Source organism: Phacochoerus africanus, chromosome 5, assembly GCF_016906955.1.
Source record: "Phacochoerus africanus isolate WHEZ1 chromosome 5, ROS_Pafr_v1, whole genome shotgun sequence".
NCBI classification, from domain to species: domain Eukaryota; kingdom Metazoa; phylum Chordata; class Mammalia; order Artiodactyla; family Suidae; genus Phacochoerus; species Phacochoerus africanus.
In genome coordinates, this window is record NC_062548.1 from 62,628,888 (window position 1) to 62,647,411 (window position 18,524).

At 42.7% G+C, this 18,524-nt stretch overlaps 1 protein-coding gene across 1 annotated transcript in view; it reads left to right on the forward strand.

The window, feature by feature from the left end:
- The window catches only part of CHMP3 (charged multivesicular body protein 3), a 76,873-nt gene that overhangs the window by 26,048 nt on the left and 32,301 nt on the right, over positions 1-18,524 (forward strand). Inside the window, exon 2 of the mRNA XM_047781586.1 lies at positions 8,344-8,404. Coding sequence (XP_047637542.1) covers positions 8,344-8,404 — 61 coding nt within the window. The remainder of the gene's footprint in view (positions 1-8,343; positions 8,405-18,524) is intronic.

Sequence of the window (18,524 nt, forward strand, 5' to 3'; positions counted from 1 at the left end):
ACAGAATAAGAGGTCATCTACTTGTTGAAGGAGGGTACTGGGGATGAGATCAAGAGTGGTGAGATCAGAAGCTAGGGCCTGTCTGGAAAACCCCGGGGAAGGACTATCCAGGTAAGCTGACTTGATTGGTAGGTGTCGGGATCTGTCCAGGTGAAGGTGGAAAGGTCCCAAGAGTCTGGGTGTAAAGGGATAGGAAAGAAGGCATCCTTCAGATCGAGTACCATGAAGTGGCAGGTATCTGGGGGAATAAGGGGTAGGATGGTGTAGGGGTTAGGAACCACAGGGTGAGTTGTAAGGACTGCCTGGTTTTTAATGGGGAGATCCTGGGCGAGGCAGTAAGGGCCTTCTGACTTTTTTACTGGTAGGATTAAAGTGTTCAGTGGGGAATGAGTGGGTTAGAGTAAGTTAGGAGAAAGAAGGTGGAGGCACCTTCTACTTTCAAGGGACAAAGGATATTGGGGTTGGCAGGGGTCTGTGGATGGGTCTTTTAACTTAATTTGAATGGGAGCATGCTGTCGAGCTGTGGAAGGGGTGGAGGTGTCCCATTCTTGGGCGAAACAGCGGAGTCTGGGAGAGGTGGTTTCTCAGGTTCTGGAGGAGTGAGAAGGAGGAGGAGGGGTTGGTGATGGAGGTAGGTGTGAGAAATGTAAGGGAGCCTCTGAATTTAGGTTGAATATCTCCCAAGAATTGGGGTTGGGCACCTGGGTAGTATCAGAATGAATGGCTGAAGGGTGTTCGTGATGAGGTGCAGTTTAGAGTGGGTGTCGTTAAGCATTTGGAGAGTAGGCCGTCAGTCCCCACAATAGAGACCTGAGGGGGGTGCGTGGGGCCTGTAAATTCAGGTAATGCCAGGTAAATGGCCCATATGTCGATAAAGAGATCAGCTCACCTGCAACCCGCAGAGTTTCCTGAGCCTCCAGTGGAGGGATAGGTGTGGGGGCTGAGGGGCCCGGGCACCCTCAGTCTCCTGTGGTCAGGCCAAGGAGGCTCGGCAGGTTGAGGTTTGATGATTCTGGTCTCTCCACAGGGAGGGATGTGGCCCTTCCTCGAGCGCATTGGTCACAGCCAGCCTTCCACTTGGCCTTTCCTGCCACACTGTGGACAAGGGCCTGGGGGAGAGCGAGGGTCAGGGCAGGCCTTGGCCCAGTGGCCTGCTTGCTGCACCTGTAACATGGGCCTGGAGGGGCCTTACAGTTGTTGTCCTTGTGAGGGAGCCTGTATTTTTGGGAGCCCTGAATGGCAGTTGCTAGCGTTTGGTGTTTAGCCTGATTTTGGCTTTCAGTCTCTTCACCCCAATTATTAAAGACTTTGAAGGCGAGGCTCAAGCGATCCCATTGTGGGGTTTGAGGGCCCTCCTCCCACTTGTGTAGTTTGTGCCTTGTGTCAGGTGCAGATTGAGTGATGGAGTGTTTAAGAAAGTCATCCTTCTACTCAAGAAGGGTCTAAATTTATATATTTTTGGAGAGCCTCTGTGAAGTGAGAAAGAAAGAGGACAGGCTTTTCATCTGAGCCGTGATGAATTTCCTTCGGTTTTTCATAGTTAACAGCTCTGTATGTCACTTTTCGGAGCCCTGCTATGAGGCAGGTTGCTCTGTGACTCAGTGTCTTCGGCTTTGGGAGGTGGGGGGGAATGTACATGATCGTCCCAGTTTGGGTCCTGTTTGGGGGCTGCTGCCCCGACTGGCTGGTGGTTATCTTGCCACTGGAGGTGGTCAGCGTGGGCCTGAGCGGCTAACCAGACCCTTTCTTTTCCTTCTGGGAGAGGGTGGAGGATGAGATGATATAGACTTCATGCCAGGTAAGGTCATAGGACTGGGTGAGATATTCGGATTCCTTAATGGAGGTGGAGGGGTCAGAAGAGAAGGAGCCGTCTCTTTCCACTTTGAAAGAGGTCGGACCTGGAGAAGGGGACATGGACCCGGATAACCCCTTCAGCTCCTGCAGCTTCTGGTGAAGGTGGTAAAGGAGCCGGTTGGGAGGTGTCTTTGGAGGCAGGAGGTCGGGTCCGGGACCGGGTATGAGGAGGGGAGAAAAAAGGGGTTAGGATCTGGATTAGGATCAGGAGGAGCTGAGGAAGCTGAGGGTGGAAGGGAGGAAGATGGTGAGCTGGTGGGAGAGCTGGCGGCTCAGAGGGGGTTATACGGGGAGGATGATGACCTGCAGGATCAAAGGATGAGGTATCAGAGGGAGGCAGCTGTGAATCTTTTGAATGAAGGAGAAGACTTTGAAGTGGGGCCAGAAGGGCAGAAGGAGGGTCGGGAGCAGAGGGTAAAGAAGGCAACTTCAGGCCACTTGCTGTTACAGTGACAAAAGTTATCAAGGTCATGTAAGCTATTAAAATCGAAAGTGCTGTTTTGGGGCCATTGAGACCAAGCGGTATTAAAAACTTAAGACGCTTGGACCTAATGTCTCCTCTTAGTCCAAGAGTATCTGAATTTCCTAAGAGGCGTGTTCCTGGAGGAGTGGAGGAAGTTATTCCCCATGATGAGAAGGAAAAAGAGGACTAAGAGGGGATGGAGGATCAGTAAGGGACCACCTTTGGGAGTGCCACTCCTCAGGCTGGGCATCTGCCAGGTCTGAGTAGTAGACCTGAGAGAGAGAGAGGTGGTCCTCTGATGTGGGCATCCCCAGATCAGAGGAACTGGGACCGAGTGGATGTGGAGTCTTCTGACCTAGTGCTAGGTTTGTCTGAGAGGGTTGCACCCTGATGTGTCAGAAGAACTGGGGCCCAGGGGCCATGCTGACAGAAGACCCGGAAAGGTGGCAATTACTCCCCCTAGAATTAGGAAGCTGGTGTTGGATGCAGAGTCAGTAATAGAAAGGCAAAGTTCTGATTCACCGTTCCTCCCTGGCTGGGTTCAAGAGGGTTTGGAGGGGAAAGAGCCTAAGTCAGAGAACAAACCTGGGTGGGATCCAGAGGTTAGCCACTGCCTGCTGCTCACTGGGTTGCAAACTGAGGGATTTGGGGCCCCGATGACTGGCTCCCTATTCCCTCGCCATTCCCTCCCAGGCTTCAGCACCAGATGTTAGGTTTGCAAAGGGAGGAACTCGAAAGGCCAAGTGAGTAAAGCAAGAGAGACTTATTAAGGCATCCGAGGCAGATGGACTGAGCTCAAGATGGTGCCAGTGATTGATTGGAGGTGTTAGGCTTATAATGGATCTGTGCTGGGGGTTTATGGCGGGAACTTAGAGTGGGAACAATGAAGAAGGAGGATGGGGGAAGGTCAAGGGAGGGGTAAGGGGTCGAGTCCCATGACACAGGGCAATTAATTATTATAGGTGGTTAATCTATGCAGGCAGTTGTTTTCTGCTGACTATTGTTTCTTGCTGCCCAATTTGAGCTTCCACATTCTGGGAGAGGGTGTAAATTTTGCACGGGCCCTACCCATGTCCACAGCAGGTCTCCAAGGTGAACAGCCACCTTCCGTGCAGTGTGTGTGTGGGGGGGGTGGTTCCTGTCACCATTTTCCTGGGAACCTATCAACTATGACACCAAAAGCACAAGCAACAGAAGATAACATAGATATTGGAATTCATCAAAATTAAAAGCTTTTGTGCATCAGAGGACATTACCAAGAAAGTAAAACCTGTAAATGGGAGAAAAATATTTGCAAATTATATTTGATAAGGGTCTGCTATCAGAATATATAAAGAACTCATACAACTCAACAATAAAAAAGCAACTGAAAATTGAGTAGAAGACATCAATAGACACTTCTCCAAAAGGAGTTTTATAAATGGCCAATAAGCACATGGAAAGATTCAACTTTACTGGTCGTTAAGAAAATGCAGGAGTTCCTATTTTAGCACAGCGGAAAGGAACCCAACTAGTATCTACGAGGACACTGGTTCGATCCCTGGCCCCACTCAGTGGGTCAAGGATCTGGTGTTGCCATAAGCTGTGGTGTAGGTCACAGATGTGGCTTGGATCCCAAGTTGCTGTGGCTGTGGTGCAGGCTGGCGGCTACAGCTCCCATTCAGCCTCTAGCCTGGGAACTTCCATATGCCGTGGGTGTGACACTAAAAAGCAAAAGAAAAGAAGAAAATGCAAATCATTTGGTGTTCCCACTGTGGCACAGGTGAGGGTTCAATCCCAGGCCCGTTGCAGTGGATTAAGGACCTGGCATTGCTGCAGCTGTGGTGTAGGTCACAGCTATGGCTTGGATTCAGTCCCTGGCCCAGGAATCTCAATATGCTGTGGGGTAGCCATTTAAATTCAAATCAAAATTGCAGTGAGATACTATTTTACCAGATCCAACAGATTGGCCATAATCAAAAAATTGGAAGACAAGAAGTGTTGACAAGGATGTAGAGAAATAGGAGTCCTTGTACATTGCTTGTGGGACTGTAAAATGGTGAAGCCCCTTTGAAAGAGTTTTGGAGTTCCTCAGAAATATGAAATAGAATTATCGTATGACCCAGCAATTCCACCCCTAGATAGATACCCAAAAGAATTGAAAATAGGTATTCAAACAAATACTTGTATGCATAACAGCACTATTCAGAGTAAACAAAAAATGGAAACAGCCCCAAGGTCTGTCATTGGATGAATGGATAAACAAGTTGTATGGGATGTGCATTTTAAGTGCTTTAATATTTCATCTGGGTGACATTTTAGTTGTTACATAATATTTTACACATAATGATTTTAAATTGTCACTAAATGTGAAGTTTATTGGAAATACATGTTAAGGATACAAATTTTTTAATGCCCTTTCGTTCCTGTATCTATCAATGAATGCTAAAGTGTTCAGCATCAATTCTATTCCTGTTTTATTTTTTTTACCTTAAATCCCACAACCATTGTTTATTATAAAGGTGAACCCTGATCTTCATGATGGGCTTATTGGTAGGATTTCTTTCTTTTTTTTTTTTTAATATATATTTTTAAATTTTCCCACTGTACAGCAAGGGGATCAAGTTATCCTTACATGTATACATTACAATTACATTTTTCCCCCAGCCTTTCTTCTGTTGCAACATGAGTATCTAGACAAAGTTCTCAATGCTACTCAGCAGGATCTCCTTGTAAATCTATTCTAAGTTGTGTCTGATAAGCCCAAGCTCCCGATCCCTCCCACTCCCTCCCCCTCCCATCAGGCAGCCACAAGTCTCTTCTCCAAGTCCATGATTTTCTTTTCTGAGGAGATGTTCATTTGTGCTGGATATTAGATTCCAGTTATAAGTGATATCATGTGGTATTTGTCTCTGTCTGGCTCATTTCACTCAGTATGAGATTCTCTAGTTCCATCCATGTTGCTGCAAATGGCATGATGTCATTCTTTTTTTATGGCTGAGTAGTATTCCATTGTGTATATATACCACCTCTTCTGAATCCAATCACCTGTCGATGGACATTTGGGTTGTTTCCATGTCCTGGCTATTGTGAATAGTGCTGCAATGAACATGCGGGTGCACGTGTCTCTTTTAAGTAGAGTTTTGTCGGGATAGATGCCCAAGAGTGGGACTGCGGGGTCATATGGAAGTTCTATGGATAGATTTCTAAGGTATCTGCAAACTGTTCTCCATAGTGGCTGTACCAGTTTCCATTCCCACCAACAGTGCAGGAGGGTTCCCTTTTCTCCACAGCCCCTCCAGCACTTGTTATTTGTGGATTTATTAATGATAGCCATTCTGACTGGTGTGGGGTGGTATCTCATGGTAGTTTTGATTTGCATTTCTCTTATAACCAGCGATGTTGAGCATTTTTTCATGTGTTTGTTGGCCATCTGTATATCTTCTTTGGAGAAATGTCTATTCAGGTCTTTTGCCCATTTGTCCATTGATTGATTGGCTTTTTTGCTGTTGGGTTGTATAAGTTGTTTATATATTCTAGAGATTAAGCCCTCGTCGGTTGCATCATTTGAAACTATTTTCTCCCATTCTGAAAGTTGTCTTTTTGTTTTCTTTTGGGTTTCCTTTGCTGTGCAAAAGCTTTTCAGTTTGATTAGGTCCCATGGGTTTATTTTTGCTCTAATTTCGATTGCTTTGGGAGACTGACCTGAGAAGATATTCATGATGTTGATGTCAGAGAGTGTTTTGCCTATGTTTTCTTCTAGGAGTTTGATGGTGTCCTGTCTGTCGTATATTTAAGTCTTTCAGCCATTTGGAGTTTATTTTTGTGCCTGGTGTGAGGGTGTGTTCTAGTTTCATTGCTTTGCATGCAGCTGTCCAGGTTTCCCAGCAATGCTTGCTGAATAGACTTTTTTTTCCCCGTTTTACGTTCTTGCCTCCCTTGTCAAAGCTTAATTGACCCTAGGTGTCAGGGTTTATTTCTGGGTTCTCTCTTCTGTTCCATTGGTCTGTCTGTCTGTTTTGATCCCAGTACCACACTGTTTTGATGACTGTGGCTTTGTAGTATTTCTTGAAGTCTGGGAGAGTTATGCCTCCTGCTTGGTTTTTTGGCGATTCTGGGTCTTTTGTGGTTCCATATAAATGTTTGGATTGTTTGTTCTAGTTCTGTGAAAAATGTCATGGGTCATTTGATAGGGATTGCATTGAATCTGTAGATTGCTTTGGGTAGTATGGCCATTTTTACAATATTGATTTTCCCAATCCAGGAACATGGAATATCTTTCCATTTCTTTACATCTTCTTTGATTTCTTATTAAATTTTTATAGTTCTCGGCATATAGGTCCTTTACCTCCTTGGTCAGGTGTATTCCGAGGTATTTGATTTTGTGAGGTGCAATTTTAAAAGGTATCGTATTTTTGTATTCCTTTTCTAATGTTTCATTGCCGGTATACAGAAATGCAACTGACTTCTGAATGTTCATCTTATATCCTGCTCCTTTGCTGAATTTATTAATCAGCTCAAGTAGTTTTGGGGTTGAGTCCTTAGGGTTTTCTGTGTATAGTATCATGTCATCTGCATACAGTGACAGTTTGATCTCTTCTCTTCCTATATGGATGCCTTTTATTTCTTTTGTTTGTCTACCTGCTGTGGCTAGGACTTCCACAACTATGTTGAAGAGCAGTGGTGAGAGTAGGCATCCCTGTCTTGTTCCAGATTTGAGTGAGAAGGCTTTCAGTTTTTCCCCATTGAGTATTATATTTGCTGTGGGTTTCTCATAAATGGCTTTGATTATATTCAGGAATGTTCCCTCTATACCCACTTTGGCGAGGGTCTTGATCATGAATGGATGTTGGACTTTGTCAAATGCTTTTTCTGTGTCTTTTGAGATGATCATATGATTTTTGACTTTTTTTTTTTTGTTAATGTGGTGTATGATGTTGATTGATTTTCGTATGTTGAACCATCCTTGTGAACCTGGGATGAGGTAGGATTTCTTATAGCAATTGGAGGTACCAGGGTCTCCACACTTTCGAATTTGCAGATACAGGGATCAGCTACTAGCAGTGTCCAGTCATAACTGGAAGAGGATGTTTTTGGCCTCCTCCTTAGAAGCCTATCCACATATATCTGGTAATAGGACACCAGGGCTTTGGAGGTGGGCTGATGGATTGCAAAAATCTGGGTGGGCTGTGTGGACACCCTTCTGATGGACACAGAGGTCCATGCCAGCTAATTGCTGCTTACCCAGTAGCAGAACTGGTGCCAGTAGCTTTTATTGCAGCCATGTTTCGCCTGAGCACAGTCAGCTCTTCTCTGGGGGTAACCCATTCACCTAATGAGACGGTTCCCCTATTTGTAGTGTGCCATGGCTATGGCCATCTTCTTTCATCCAGAGACCTGTACCAACTTGGCATGGCTGCAGGTGTAGAAAAGATCCTCATTGTGAGGCACCTCAACCAGAAGAAAGCCCTATTATATTTTCTTAGACTTAAGTGATGAGGAACATTGTTTTTTGGTTTGTTTGTTTTTGTTTTCTTTTTACAGCTTTTTTCTGTAATCTGCGGCATATGGAAGTTCTCAGGCTAGGGGTAGAATTGGAGCTGCAGCTGCCAGCCTACGTCACAGCCACAGCAACACTGGATCCGAGCTGCATCTGCAGCCTACACTGCAGCTTGCGGCAACTCCCCCAATCTACTGATCAAGGCCAGGGATCGAACCCACAACCTCATGGTTCCTAGTCCGAATCGTTTTCGGGAACTCCTGAAAAATCTTTATATACCTGCACGACACTGAACACTCTCAGATCTTGTATTAAGTGTTTCACATAACCTTCAGATAGGAATCTGATAGTTTGAGACTTCTGTGTACTGTGAATAAAAAAGATGAAAAAAAATTAGAATTTGGCCCTGAAGTTCGTTCTTTCAAAATGGGTTTATTTTCTTTCTAGATTGTGTCTGGAATAAATGTAGAATTAATTGAAAATTCTTAAAAATATGTGAATTGGGGGTATTGGCTTATTATAATTCCTTTTCTGAACTTTTTCCTAGGTCAATGAATGGTCATTGAAAATAAGAAAGGAAATGAGAGTTGTTGACAGGCAAATAAGAGGTAAATTATTTTTGTTTCCTAGTCTTTATCCTCTTGTTCAATTTTGGGTAAAATAGACTGCATCTACATTTATAAAACATAGCTTATATTATTTGTAGCTATCCTAATTATTTTGCTTTCTAATTAATATAAGAAAAACAGGATATAATGAACACAAAGAAACTTTACATTTTATAATAACTAAATCTTTCCTCTGACCCAGAATTTGGCTATTGATGGCGGCTGTATTCATTTATCTCTGATTTCCTAGAGACCAGTTTAGTGTTGGAAACAAAGCAGGTGCTCGTAGTCTGGGATAGATAGAAGAATGGCCTCCCAAAGATTTCCATGTCCTAATCCCCAGAACCTGTGGATGTGTTATCTTACATGGCAGAGGGAACTTAGAGATTTGGTTAAAGATCTTGAGGTGGGGAGATTATCCTGGGTTATCTCAGTGGACTAAGTGTAATCATAAGAGTACTTATAAGAAGGAGGCAAGATGTTGAGAAAAAAAATGAAAGAAAATGAGATATGACCACAGAACCAAATGATGTAATTTGAAGATGGAGGATGAAGCCACAAGCCAAAGAATGCAGTTGACCTCTAGAAAACTAGAAACAGCAAGGAAGTGGATTCTGCCCTAAAGCTTCCAGAGTGCAGCCTTTCCCTCCAACACCTCAGTTTTAGACTTTAGACCAGAATTAAAGAATAAATTTTTAGGAGTTCCCATTATGGTGCAGTAGTTAACGAATCTGACTAGGAACCATGAGGTTGCAGGTTTGATCCCTGCCCTTGCTCAGCGCATTGCCGTGCGCTGTGGTGTAGGTTGCAGACACGGCTCGGATCCCACGTTGCTGTGGCTGTGGCTGTGGCGTAGGCTGGTGGCTGCAGCTCCGATTTGACCCCTAGCCTGGGAACCTCCATATGCTGTGGGAGCGGCCCTAGAAAAGGCAAAAAGACAAATAAATAAATAAATAAATTTTTGTTGTTATAAGCCATAAAAAAAATAACTAAAGACTCGTCTTCCTACTTATGAAGAAATGGTTTCATGGAATTCAGTATGTATGTAAGGAATGCAGTGTTTGTTTTTGGTGGGTTTTTTTTTTTTTTTTTTAGGGCTGCACCCTGGGCATGTGGAGGTTCCCAGGCTAGGGGTATAATCAGAGCTACAGCTCCCAGCCTACACCACAGCCACAGCAACATCAGATCCGAGCTGCATTTGCAACCTACACCACAGCTCATGGCAAAGCCAGATCCTTAACCCACTGAGTGAGGCCAGGGATCGAACCTGCAACCTCATAGTTCCTAGTCGGATTGGGTTCTGCTGTGCCATGACGGGAACTCCAGGAATACAGTTCTTTCTTCTGTAGTTGTTTATCTTAACATGGCTGAAAATTGAGCAAAATGTATTTCTTTCTTTCTTTCTTCTTTTTTTTTGGGGGGGGCTCATTTTAGGGCGCACTTGCGGCATATGGAGGTTCCCAGGCTAGTGGTAGAATCGGAGCTGTAGCCACACTGTCACAGCAACAGGAGATCTGAGCCACATCTGTGACCTACCCCACAGCTCACAGCAACACCAGATCCTTAATCCACTTAGGGAGGCCAGGGATCAAACCTGCGTCCTCCTGGATCCTAGTCAAATTCGTTTCCACTGAGCCATGAAGGGAACTCCAAAATGTATTTCTACATAAAGTTGATTGTTTTTGAGTATTACTTAAAATTAGAGTGACTTATAGATAGTAATGTTGAAAATTTTTATGATTTTTAACACTTCTATGATTGGAGAAAAATTAATATCCTTTTAAAAAAGCATTAGAATACAGTATAGAGATAGAGGAATAAGAGGTACAAACAATTAGGAATAAAATAACTACAGGAGTTCCGTTGTGGCTCAGCAGTTAACAAATCTGACTAGCATCCATGAGGATGCAGGTTCAATCCCTGGCCTCACTCAATAGGTTAAGGATCTGGCGTTGCCGTGAGCTGTGGTGTAGGTTGCAGACTCAGCTTGCATCCTGAATTGCTCTGGCTCTTGCATAGGCTAGCTGCTACAGATCTGATTGGACCCCTAGCCTTGAACCTCCGTGTGCCCCAGGTATGGCCCAAAAAGACAAAAAAAAATTGTGAATCACCATTTTGTACACCTGTAACTTATATTGTAATAAAAATTTTTAAATAAAATATTTACAAATTAAATATTAAGAACAGGAGTTCTCTTCATGTTTCAGCAGTTAACGAACACTACTAGTAGTATCCATGAGGACACGGGTTCGATCCCTGGCCTTGCTCAGTGGGTTAAGGATCTAGCTTTGCCACGAGCTGTGGTGGTGTAGGTTGCAGACGTGGCTCAGATCTCACATTGCTGTGGCTGTGGCATAGGCTGGTGGCTGCATCTCCAATTGGACCCCTAGCCTGGTAGTTTCCATATGCTGCTGGTACAGCCTTAAACAAACAAAAAACAAAGAATTTGAGTTACTACATTTATATCCATGATGGAGTAATGGTTCTGGAGTTGAACTTGAACTCCCACTGTAAATAAAGAAAAAACTGGACAGAAGCTATGAAACATCTTTTTTCAAACATTGGATAATTATCTGTGGAGGACTTTGCTAACTGAGAGAAGGGAAAGAAAAGGACAGAGCCCTAATATGTTCCTTGTTTTTCTGCCTGGAGAAGCTTTCTGGGTCACAGCATGTGGAAAGCTATTCCAAGGAGAGCGTGGTGGTCTCACTGAATTGAGGAGACAGGTTCAGGGAGGCTGCAGCGGCTGGAATTTGTGGAGCAGAATAGCAGAACAAGGGCAGTATCCAGAGCAAGAGCACTAAATATCTGCATGGGGTCCCATTCAGTCTTTAGATGAGTACTGAACTCTGGATACCTAGAATGAGATTTCAGGAGGCTGGGCAAAGAACAATTACTGGAAATAGAACAATTACTAGGAAGCTATAAGCTAAAGAGTTCCCAGAGCTAACAAAGGATTGAGAGGTGGTAGAGTTCTGACCAGACCCAGAAAAGAGACTTTGTTGAATGTCTGGGACCCCAGAAGGGTCATGCCTGATTTTCAGGTGAAAGTAATCCTAAATAAAGGCTACCATAAGCCTATACCAACAAAGCTTAAAAAGAAATCTTCAAACTGAGTTGCCAAAATAAGCTGAACACTTTATAGAGGAAGACCAAAAAATACAGACATCCAAAAATGAAGCATTTCAAGTGTCCAGCATCCTATGAGAAATTACTAGTAAGAAGCAAGAAAGTTATGACACAAAATCAAGAGAAAAATCAGGAAATAGGAGTTCCCATCGTGGCTCAGTGGTGAAGGAACCCGAGTAGTATCTATGAGGACACAGTTTTGATCCCTGGCCTCGCTCAGTGAGTTAAAGGGCGTTGCTGTGAGCTATGGTATAGGTCACAGACACAGTACGAAGCCCACATTGCTGTGGCTGTGGCATAGGCCAGCAGCCATAGCTCTTATTCGATCCCTTGCCTGGGAACTTCCATATGCCATGGGTGTGGCCTGGGAACTTCCATATGCCCTGGGTGTGGCCCTAAAAAGATAAAAAAATAATAATAATACTAAATGAATTCAGTAGCAAGATACAAAACAAAAACCAATTGCATTATTCTATATGCTAACATTGAACAGTAGGAAAAGGAAATTAAAATAGTGCCTTTTAAAATAGTACTAAAAATAAGATAAAATATTTAAGAATTAACTAGCCAAGGAGAAAGAGTTGTACAATGAAAACTATAAAACATTGCTGAAGGAAAGACACAAACACATGGAAGGACATCCTATATTCTTGGATCGGAGTATTTAATATTGTTGATACACTTTGAAATTAAAGTATAGTTTAATTACAATGCTCTGTCGATTTCTGCTGTATGGCAGGGTGACCCAGTCACACACATACATTCTCGTTCTCATATTCTAGTCCATCGTGTTCTATCCCAAGAGATTGGATATAGTTTCCTGTGCTGTACAGCAGGACCTCATTACTTATCCATTCTAAATGTAATAATTTGCATCTACTAACCCCAAACTCCCAGTCCATCCACTCCCTCCCCACTTCCTCCTCCTTCTTGGCAACCACAGGTCTGTTCTCTGTGACTGTGAATCTGTTTCTGTTTTGTAGATAAGTTCGTTTATGCCATATTTTAAATGATATCATATAGTATAATTTCTTTCTTCACTTAGTAGGAGAATCTTTAAGTTACAGCCATGTTGCTGCAAATGGCATTATTTTGTTCTTTTTTATGACTGAGTATACTTAATAGTGAAGATGTCATAGCACCTTGTGTGATCTACAGATTTATTACAACCCCTATGAAAATCTTAATAATCTTTTTTGTATAAATGGAAAAAATTATCTTATTTCATATGGAATCTCAAGGGACTTCAGAGAGCCAAAGCAATCTTGAAAAAACAATAGCTGCAGCAAAATTGGAGAGTCATGCATCTCTGTTTCAAAACTTAATAGATAAATACAGACCACTCCATCCAAAAGCAGCAAAGTACATATTCTTTTCAAGTGCACATGTGACATTCTCAAGGATAAATCACATGGTAGGCCACAAAACAAGATAAAAAAAAATCACCCATCTTTTCTAGCCACAATGCTATGAGAATGCAATGCTATGAGAAATAAACTATAAGGGGGGGAAAAAAAACCCTGCAAAACATAACAAACACATGGAGACTAAACAGTGTGCTATGAAAAAGCTGTGGGTTATTGAAAACTCAAAGAGGATATCAGAAAATACCTGCAGACAAATGAAAATGGAAACACAACAATGACAAAAAAAAAAAATGATAAAGAGGAATTTAAAACCGACACCACAGAACTACAGAGAATTATAGCAGAGTACTATGGACAACTTAAAAAGAAATTGGTAAATTCTTAGAAATGTACAGTCTTCCAAGACTGAATCAGGAAGAAATAGAAAACATAAACAGACCAATTACTGGTGATGAAAACTGAAGCAGTAATAAAACAACTCCCAACAAATAAAAGTTCGGGATCAGACAGTTTTGTGGTTGAATGCTACCAAGTATCCAAAGTAGAGTGCGCATCTACCCTTCTCAATCTATTTCAACAATTTGAAGAGGAAAAAACATTTCCAAACTCATTCTAAGAGGCCAGCGTCAACCTAATATCCAAAGCAGAAAAAGATATCCTAGAAAAGAAAACTAAAGGCCAATATTACTGATGAATATAGATGCAAAATTTCTCAACAAATTTAGCAAACCAGAGTTCCTGTTATGGCTCAGTGGAAACAAACCTGACTAGTATCTGTGAGGATGCAGGTTCGATCCCTGGCCACACTCATTTGATTAAGGATCCAGTGTTGCTGTGAGCTGTAGTGTAGGTTGCAGATGCGGCTCAGATCCCTCACTGCTGTGGCTGTGGCTGGCAATTGTAGCATTGATTAGACCCCTAGCCTGGGAACTTTCATATGCTGCAACTGTGCCCCCCCCCAAAAAAAAAATTGGCAAACCAAATTCAGCAATACATTTCAAAGGATCATGGATTAACCTATAGGCTGTTATGCCAAGTGAAATAAGACAGAAAGAAAATACCATATGATTTCACTTATATGTAGAATCTATAAAACAAATCAGCATAACAAAACAATTATTGATACAGAGAACAAACAGGTGGTCACCTGGGGGGATGAGTGAGATAGGGAGATTAAGAGGCACAAACTCCCAGTTTCAAAATAGATGAGTCACATGCATGAAATGTACAGAGTGGGAATATAGTCAATAATAATAGGAGTTCCCGTTGTGGCTCAGTGGTTAACGAATCTGACTAGCACCCATGAGGACACAGGCTCAATCCCTGACCTTGCTCAGTGTGTTAAGAATCTGGCGTTGTCTTGAGCTGTGGTGTAGGTTGCAGATGCGGCTTGGATCCTGCGTTGCTGTGGCTGTGGTGTAGGCTGACAGGTACAGCTCAGATTAGACCCCCAGCCTGGGAATCTCATATGCCACAAGTGCAGCCCTAAAAGAAATAAAAATAATATCTTTGTACAGTGACAGACAGTAACTAATGATCACCTTGAGGTGATTGTTTTGTAATATCAAACCACTGTGATGTGTACCAGAACTATCATAGGTCAATTACAGTTCAAACAAACCACAAATTCATAGAAAAAGAAATCAGTCTTATGGTCACCAGAGGTGGGGTTTACCAGGAGTGGGAATTGGATGAAGGTGGTTGAAAGGTAGAAACTTCCAGTATAAGATAAATAAATACTAACAATGTAATATATGAGAATAAATATAATTAACTATGTTATATATGCTATGTTATATGTGAAAGTTGTTAAGAGAGTAAATCCTAAGAGTTCTTATCACCGGGATGAAATACTATTCTGTGTCACCTTTTATTCTGTATATGAGAAGATGAATGTTCACTAAACTTTGATCATCATTTCATGGTGTATGTAAGTCATCATGCTGTATACCTTAACATTTATTCAGTGCTGTATGTTAATTATATCTCAAAAAAAAAAAAAAAAACCTGTAAGAAAAAGTCTTTCTACAAAACTGCCTAAATAAAACCATTATGCTACTGCCATGAAGACAGTCATAAAGACCAATGAAAGAGAGTAGAGCACCCAGAAATAAACCCTCACACATTACGGTCCAGTGATTTCCAACAGGGTGCCAAGACCATTCAATGAGGAGAAGGTGGCCTTTTCAACAAATGGTGCTGTATAAACTGGATTTCCACATGCAAAAGGATGACCAGACCCTTACCTAAAACCATATATGGAAATTAATTAAAAAATGGATGAGTTCCTGTTGTGGCACAGTGGTTAACGAATCCAACTAGGAACTATGAGGTTGCAGGTTCGATCCCTGGCCTTGCTCAGTGGGTTAAAGATCCAGCGTTGACGTGAGCTGTGGTGTGGGTTGCAAATGCAGCTCGGATCTGGCGTTGCTGTGGCTCTGGCATATGCCGACGGCTACAGCTCCGATTAGACCCCTAGCCTAGGAACCTCCATGTGCCGCAGGAAGCAGCTGTAGAAAAGGCAAAAAGACAAAAAAAAAAAAATCAGATAGGAGTTCCCGTGGTGGCTCATTGGTTAATGAATCTGACTAGGAACCATGGAGTTGCAGGTTCAAACCCTGGCCTTGCTCAGTGGGTTAAGGATCCAGCATTGCCATGAGCTGTGGTGTAGGTTGCAGATGCGGCTCAGATCCCAAGTTGCTGTAGCTGTGGCGTAGGCTGGCGGCTGCAGCTCCGATTAGACTGGGAACCTCCATGCGCCGTGGGTGCCAAACCAGACCAGACCAAAAAAAAAAATAGATCAGAGACCTAAATGGAAAACATAAACTAGAAAACCCCTAGGCAAGAAGTTCCTGTCATGGTGCAGTGGTTAACAAATCCGACTAGGAACCATGAGGTTTCGGGTTTGATCCCTGCCCTTGCTCAGTGGGTCAAGGATCCGGCGTTGCCATGAGCTGTGGTGTGAGTCGCGGCCACGGCTTGGATCCCGATGTTGCTGTGGCTCTGGTATGGGCCGGTGGCTACAGCTCCGATTCAACCCTTAGCCTGGGAAACTCCACATGCCCCAGGAGTGGCCCAAGAAATGGCAAAAAAAAAGACCAAAAGAAAACCCCTAGGCAAAAAAAAGGACAAAAGCTTCGTGACTTTGAATTTGGCAGCGATTTCTTGGATATGACCGTAAAGCCACAAGCAACAAAAATGTCTAATAGACAACGTAGACTTCATGAAAATTAAAAATGTTCTCAAAGGCACAGTAAAAAGAACAGGGTAAAAAGGCAACCCATAAATTGGGAGAAAATATTTGCCTGTCATGTATCTGATAAAGAATATCTAGAATATATATAGAATTGTAAACTCCTAAAACTCAGCAACTTAAAGCCCTATTCAAAACCGGTCAAAGGATTTGAATAGACTTTCAAGTCTACAGAATACTTCTTCAAAGAAGGTATTCCAGTGGTCAGTAAACATAAAAAGATGCTCAACATCACCGATGATTAGAGAAATACAAATCAAAATCACAGTGACCTTATACCCCTTAGGATATCTGCTGTCAATCCAAACAAAACAAAACATAACACATGTTGGCAAAGGACGTAGAGAAATCAGAAGCACTGATCACTGTTGGTAGGAATGTAAAATGGTGCGTGGAACACAGATGACTGTTCCTCAGAAAGTTAAAGAGAATTACCATGTGATCCAGCAATTGAGTATTGCTACAGGCTGAATGTTTGTGTCCCTCCCAAATTCATGTGTTGAAGCCCACACCTTCAATGTGAAGGCATTTTGGGGTGGAGGGGAGAGCTTTTAGGAGGTGATCAGGCCATGAAGGTGGAGCCTCGTGAACAAGATTAGTGCTCTGATCAGAAAAGACACAGTCAAGATCATCTCTGTCCTCCCTGCAAGAGGGGACAGCAGGAAGGCCTCCATCTGCAGAGGAAAGGCTTTCATCAGGAACTGAATTTGCCAGCACCTTGATCTTGGACTTCCCAGCTTCCAGAACGGTGTGAAATAAATTCCTGTTTTTTAAGCCACCTAATATATGGTATTCTTATTTTAGCAACCTGACTGATCTAATACAGATATTGGTACCAAGAAAAAGGGTGCTGTTGTAACAAACACATAAAATACAGAAGCAGCTTTGAAATTAGCTTCATGGGTAGAGGCTAGAAGAGTTTTAAGGTGCATGCTAGCAAGAGCCTCCTTTGCCCAGAATGGTCCTTTAAGGGTGATTCTGGTGAGGACTTGAGGAAAAAAAAAGGAGAGCTGGAGAGAAAGCCTCCATTTTCTCAGAGAACACATAATTAACCATGTTACATGATGCTGGAAGCAATATGGACAGTAAAGGCCATTCTGATGAGATCTCAGCTGGAAATGAGGGACATGCTAATGGAGTGTGGCAAAGGCAATTCTTGATAAAGTGGCAAAGAACTTGGCCGAACTGTGTTCGGGGTCTAATATTTTGTGGAAGTTAGAACTTGCAAGCAATGAAATTGTATATATATGTTTAGCTGAGGAGATTTCTAAGCAAAGTATTGGAGGATTGGCTTGTTTCTTTCTGACTACTTAGAGTAAAATGCAAGGAGAGAGAATTGAATTGAGGAAGAAATTGTTATGCAAAATGGAACCAGAATTTAGAAGATTTGGAATAATTTCAGTTTGTCCATATTGCAAAAAAAATGAGAACACATGTTCAGAAGAAGACACCAAGTACCTGGCTGACCTGTGTGACTGACCATTTGATCAGGAAATTAGTACGGTGTATCCCCTGGACTTTTATCAGCTACCCCAGCAGGGTCACTGCCCATCTGAACTGAAGGAGATGGATCCAGGTCAAAATCAAGGAAGCCTGTGGGACGTCTTAGATTTGACAGGACAGGACAATAAAACTTAGGCTTTGGACTTGCCGCATTCTTCAAGGAAAGGAAAGAGTATCCCCAAATCTGATTCAGACATCATCACGGCCATTACATCAGTTCCAAATTTCGTGTGTCAAAGTCCTAATCCTAGTGTGATAGTATTTGGAGGTGGGGCCTTTGTGCAGTAATTAGGTCATGAGGGTGGAGCCCTTATGAATGAGATTAGTACCCTACTAAGAGGAGCCACACGAGATGAACTCTGCCTCTGCCATGTGAAGATACAGCAAGAAGGCATCCACTTGCAAACCAGAAAGTGGGTTCCCACCCAGAACCTTGATCTTGGACTTCCCAGCCTTCAGAACTGTGAGAAATAAATTTGAGCCACACAGTCTGTGGTAATATAGGTATATATACAAATGATTTGAAAGCAGGGACTCAAAAAGATACTTGCTTATTACTCTTCTCCGTAGCAGCATTATTCACAATAGTTAAAAATTGTAAAAGGAACCCAGGTGTCCATCAGTGGCCAAATGGATAAACAAAACTTGGTATATACACATGATGGAATATTCAGCCTTTACAAGGTAGGGCATTCTGACACCTGCTGCAATGTGGCTGAACCTGGAAGACTGTATGCTAAGTGAAAGAAACCAGTCACACACACACAAAAATTCTGTGGGATTCTTTTTATATAAGGCACCTAGAGCAGTCAACTTCATAAAGACAGGAAGTAGCATGGTATTTGCCAGGGGCTGATGGGAGGAGGGA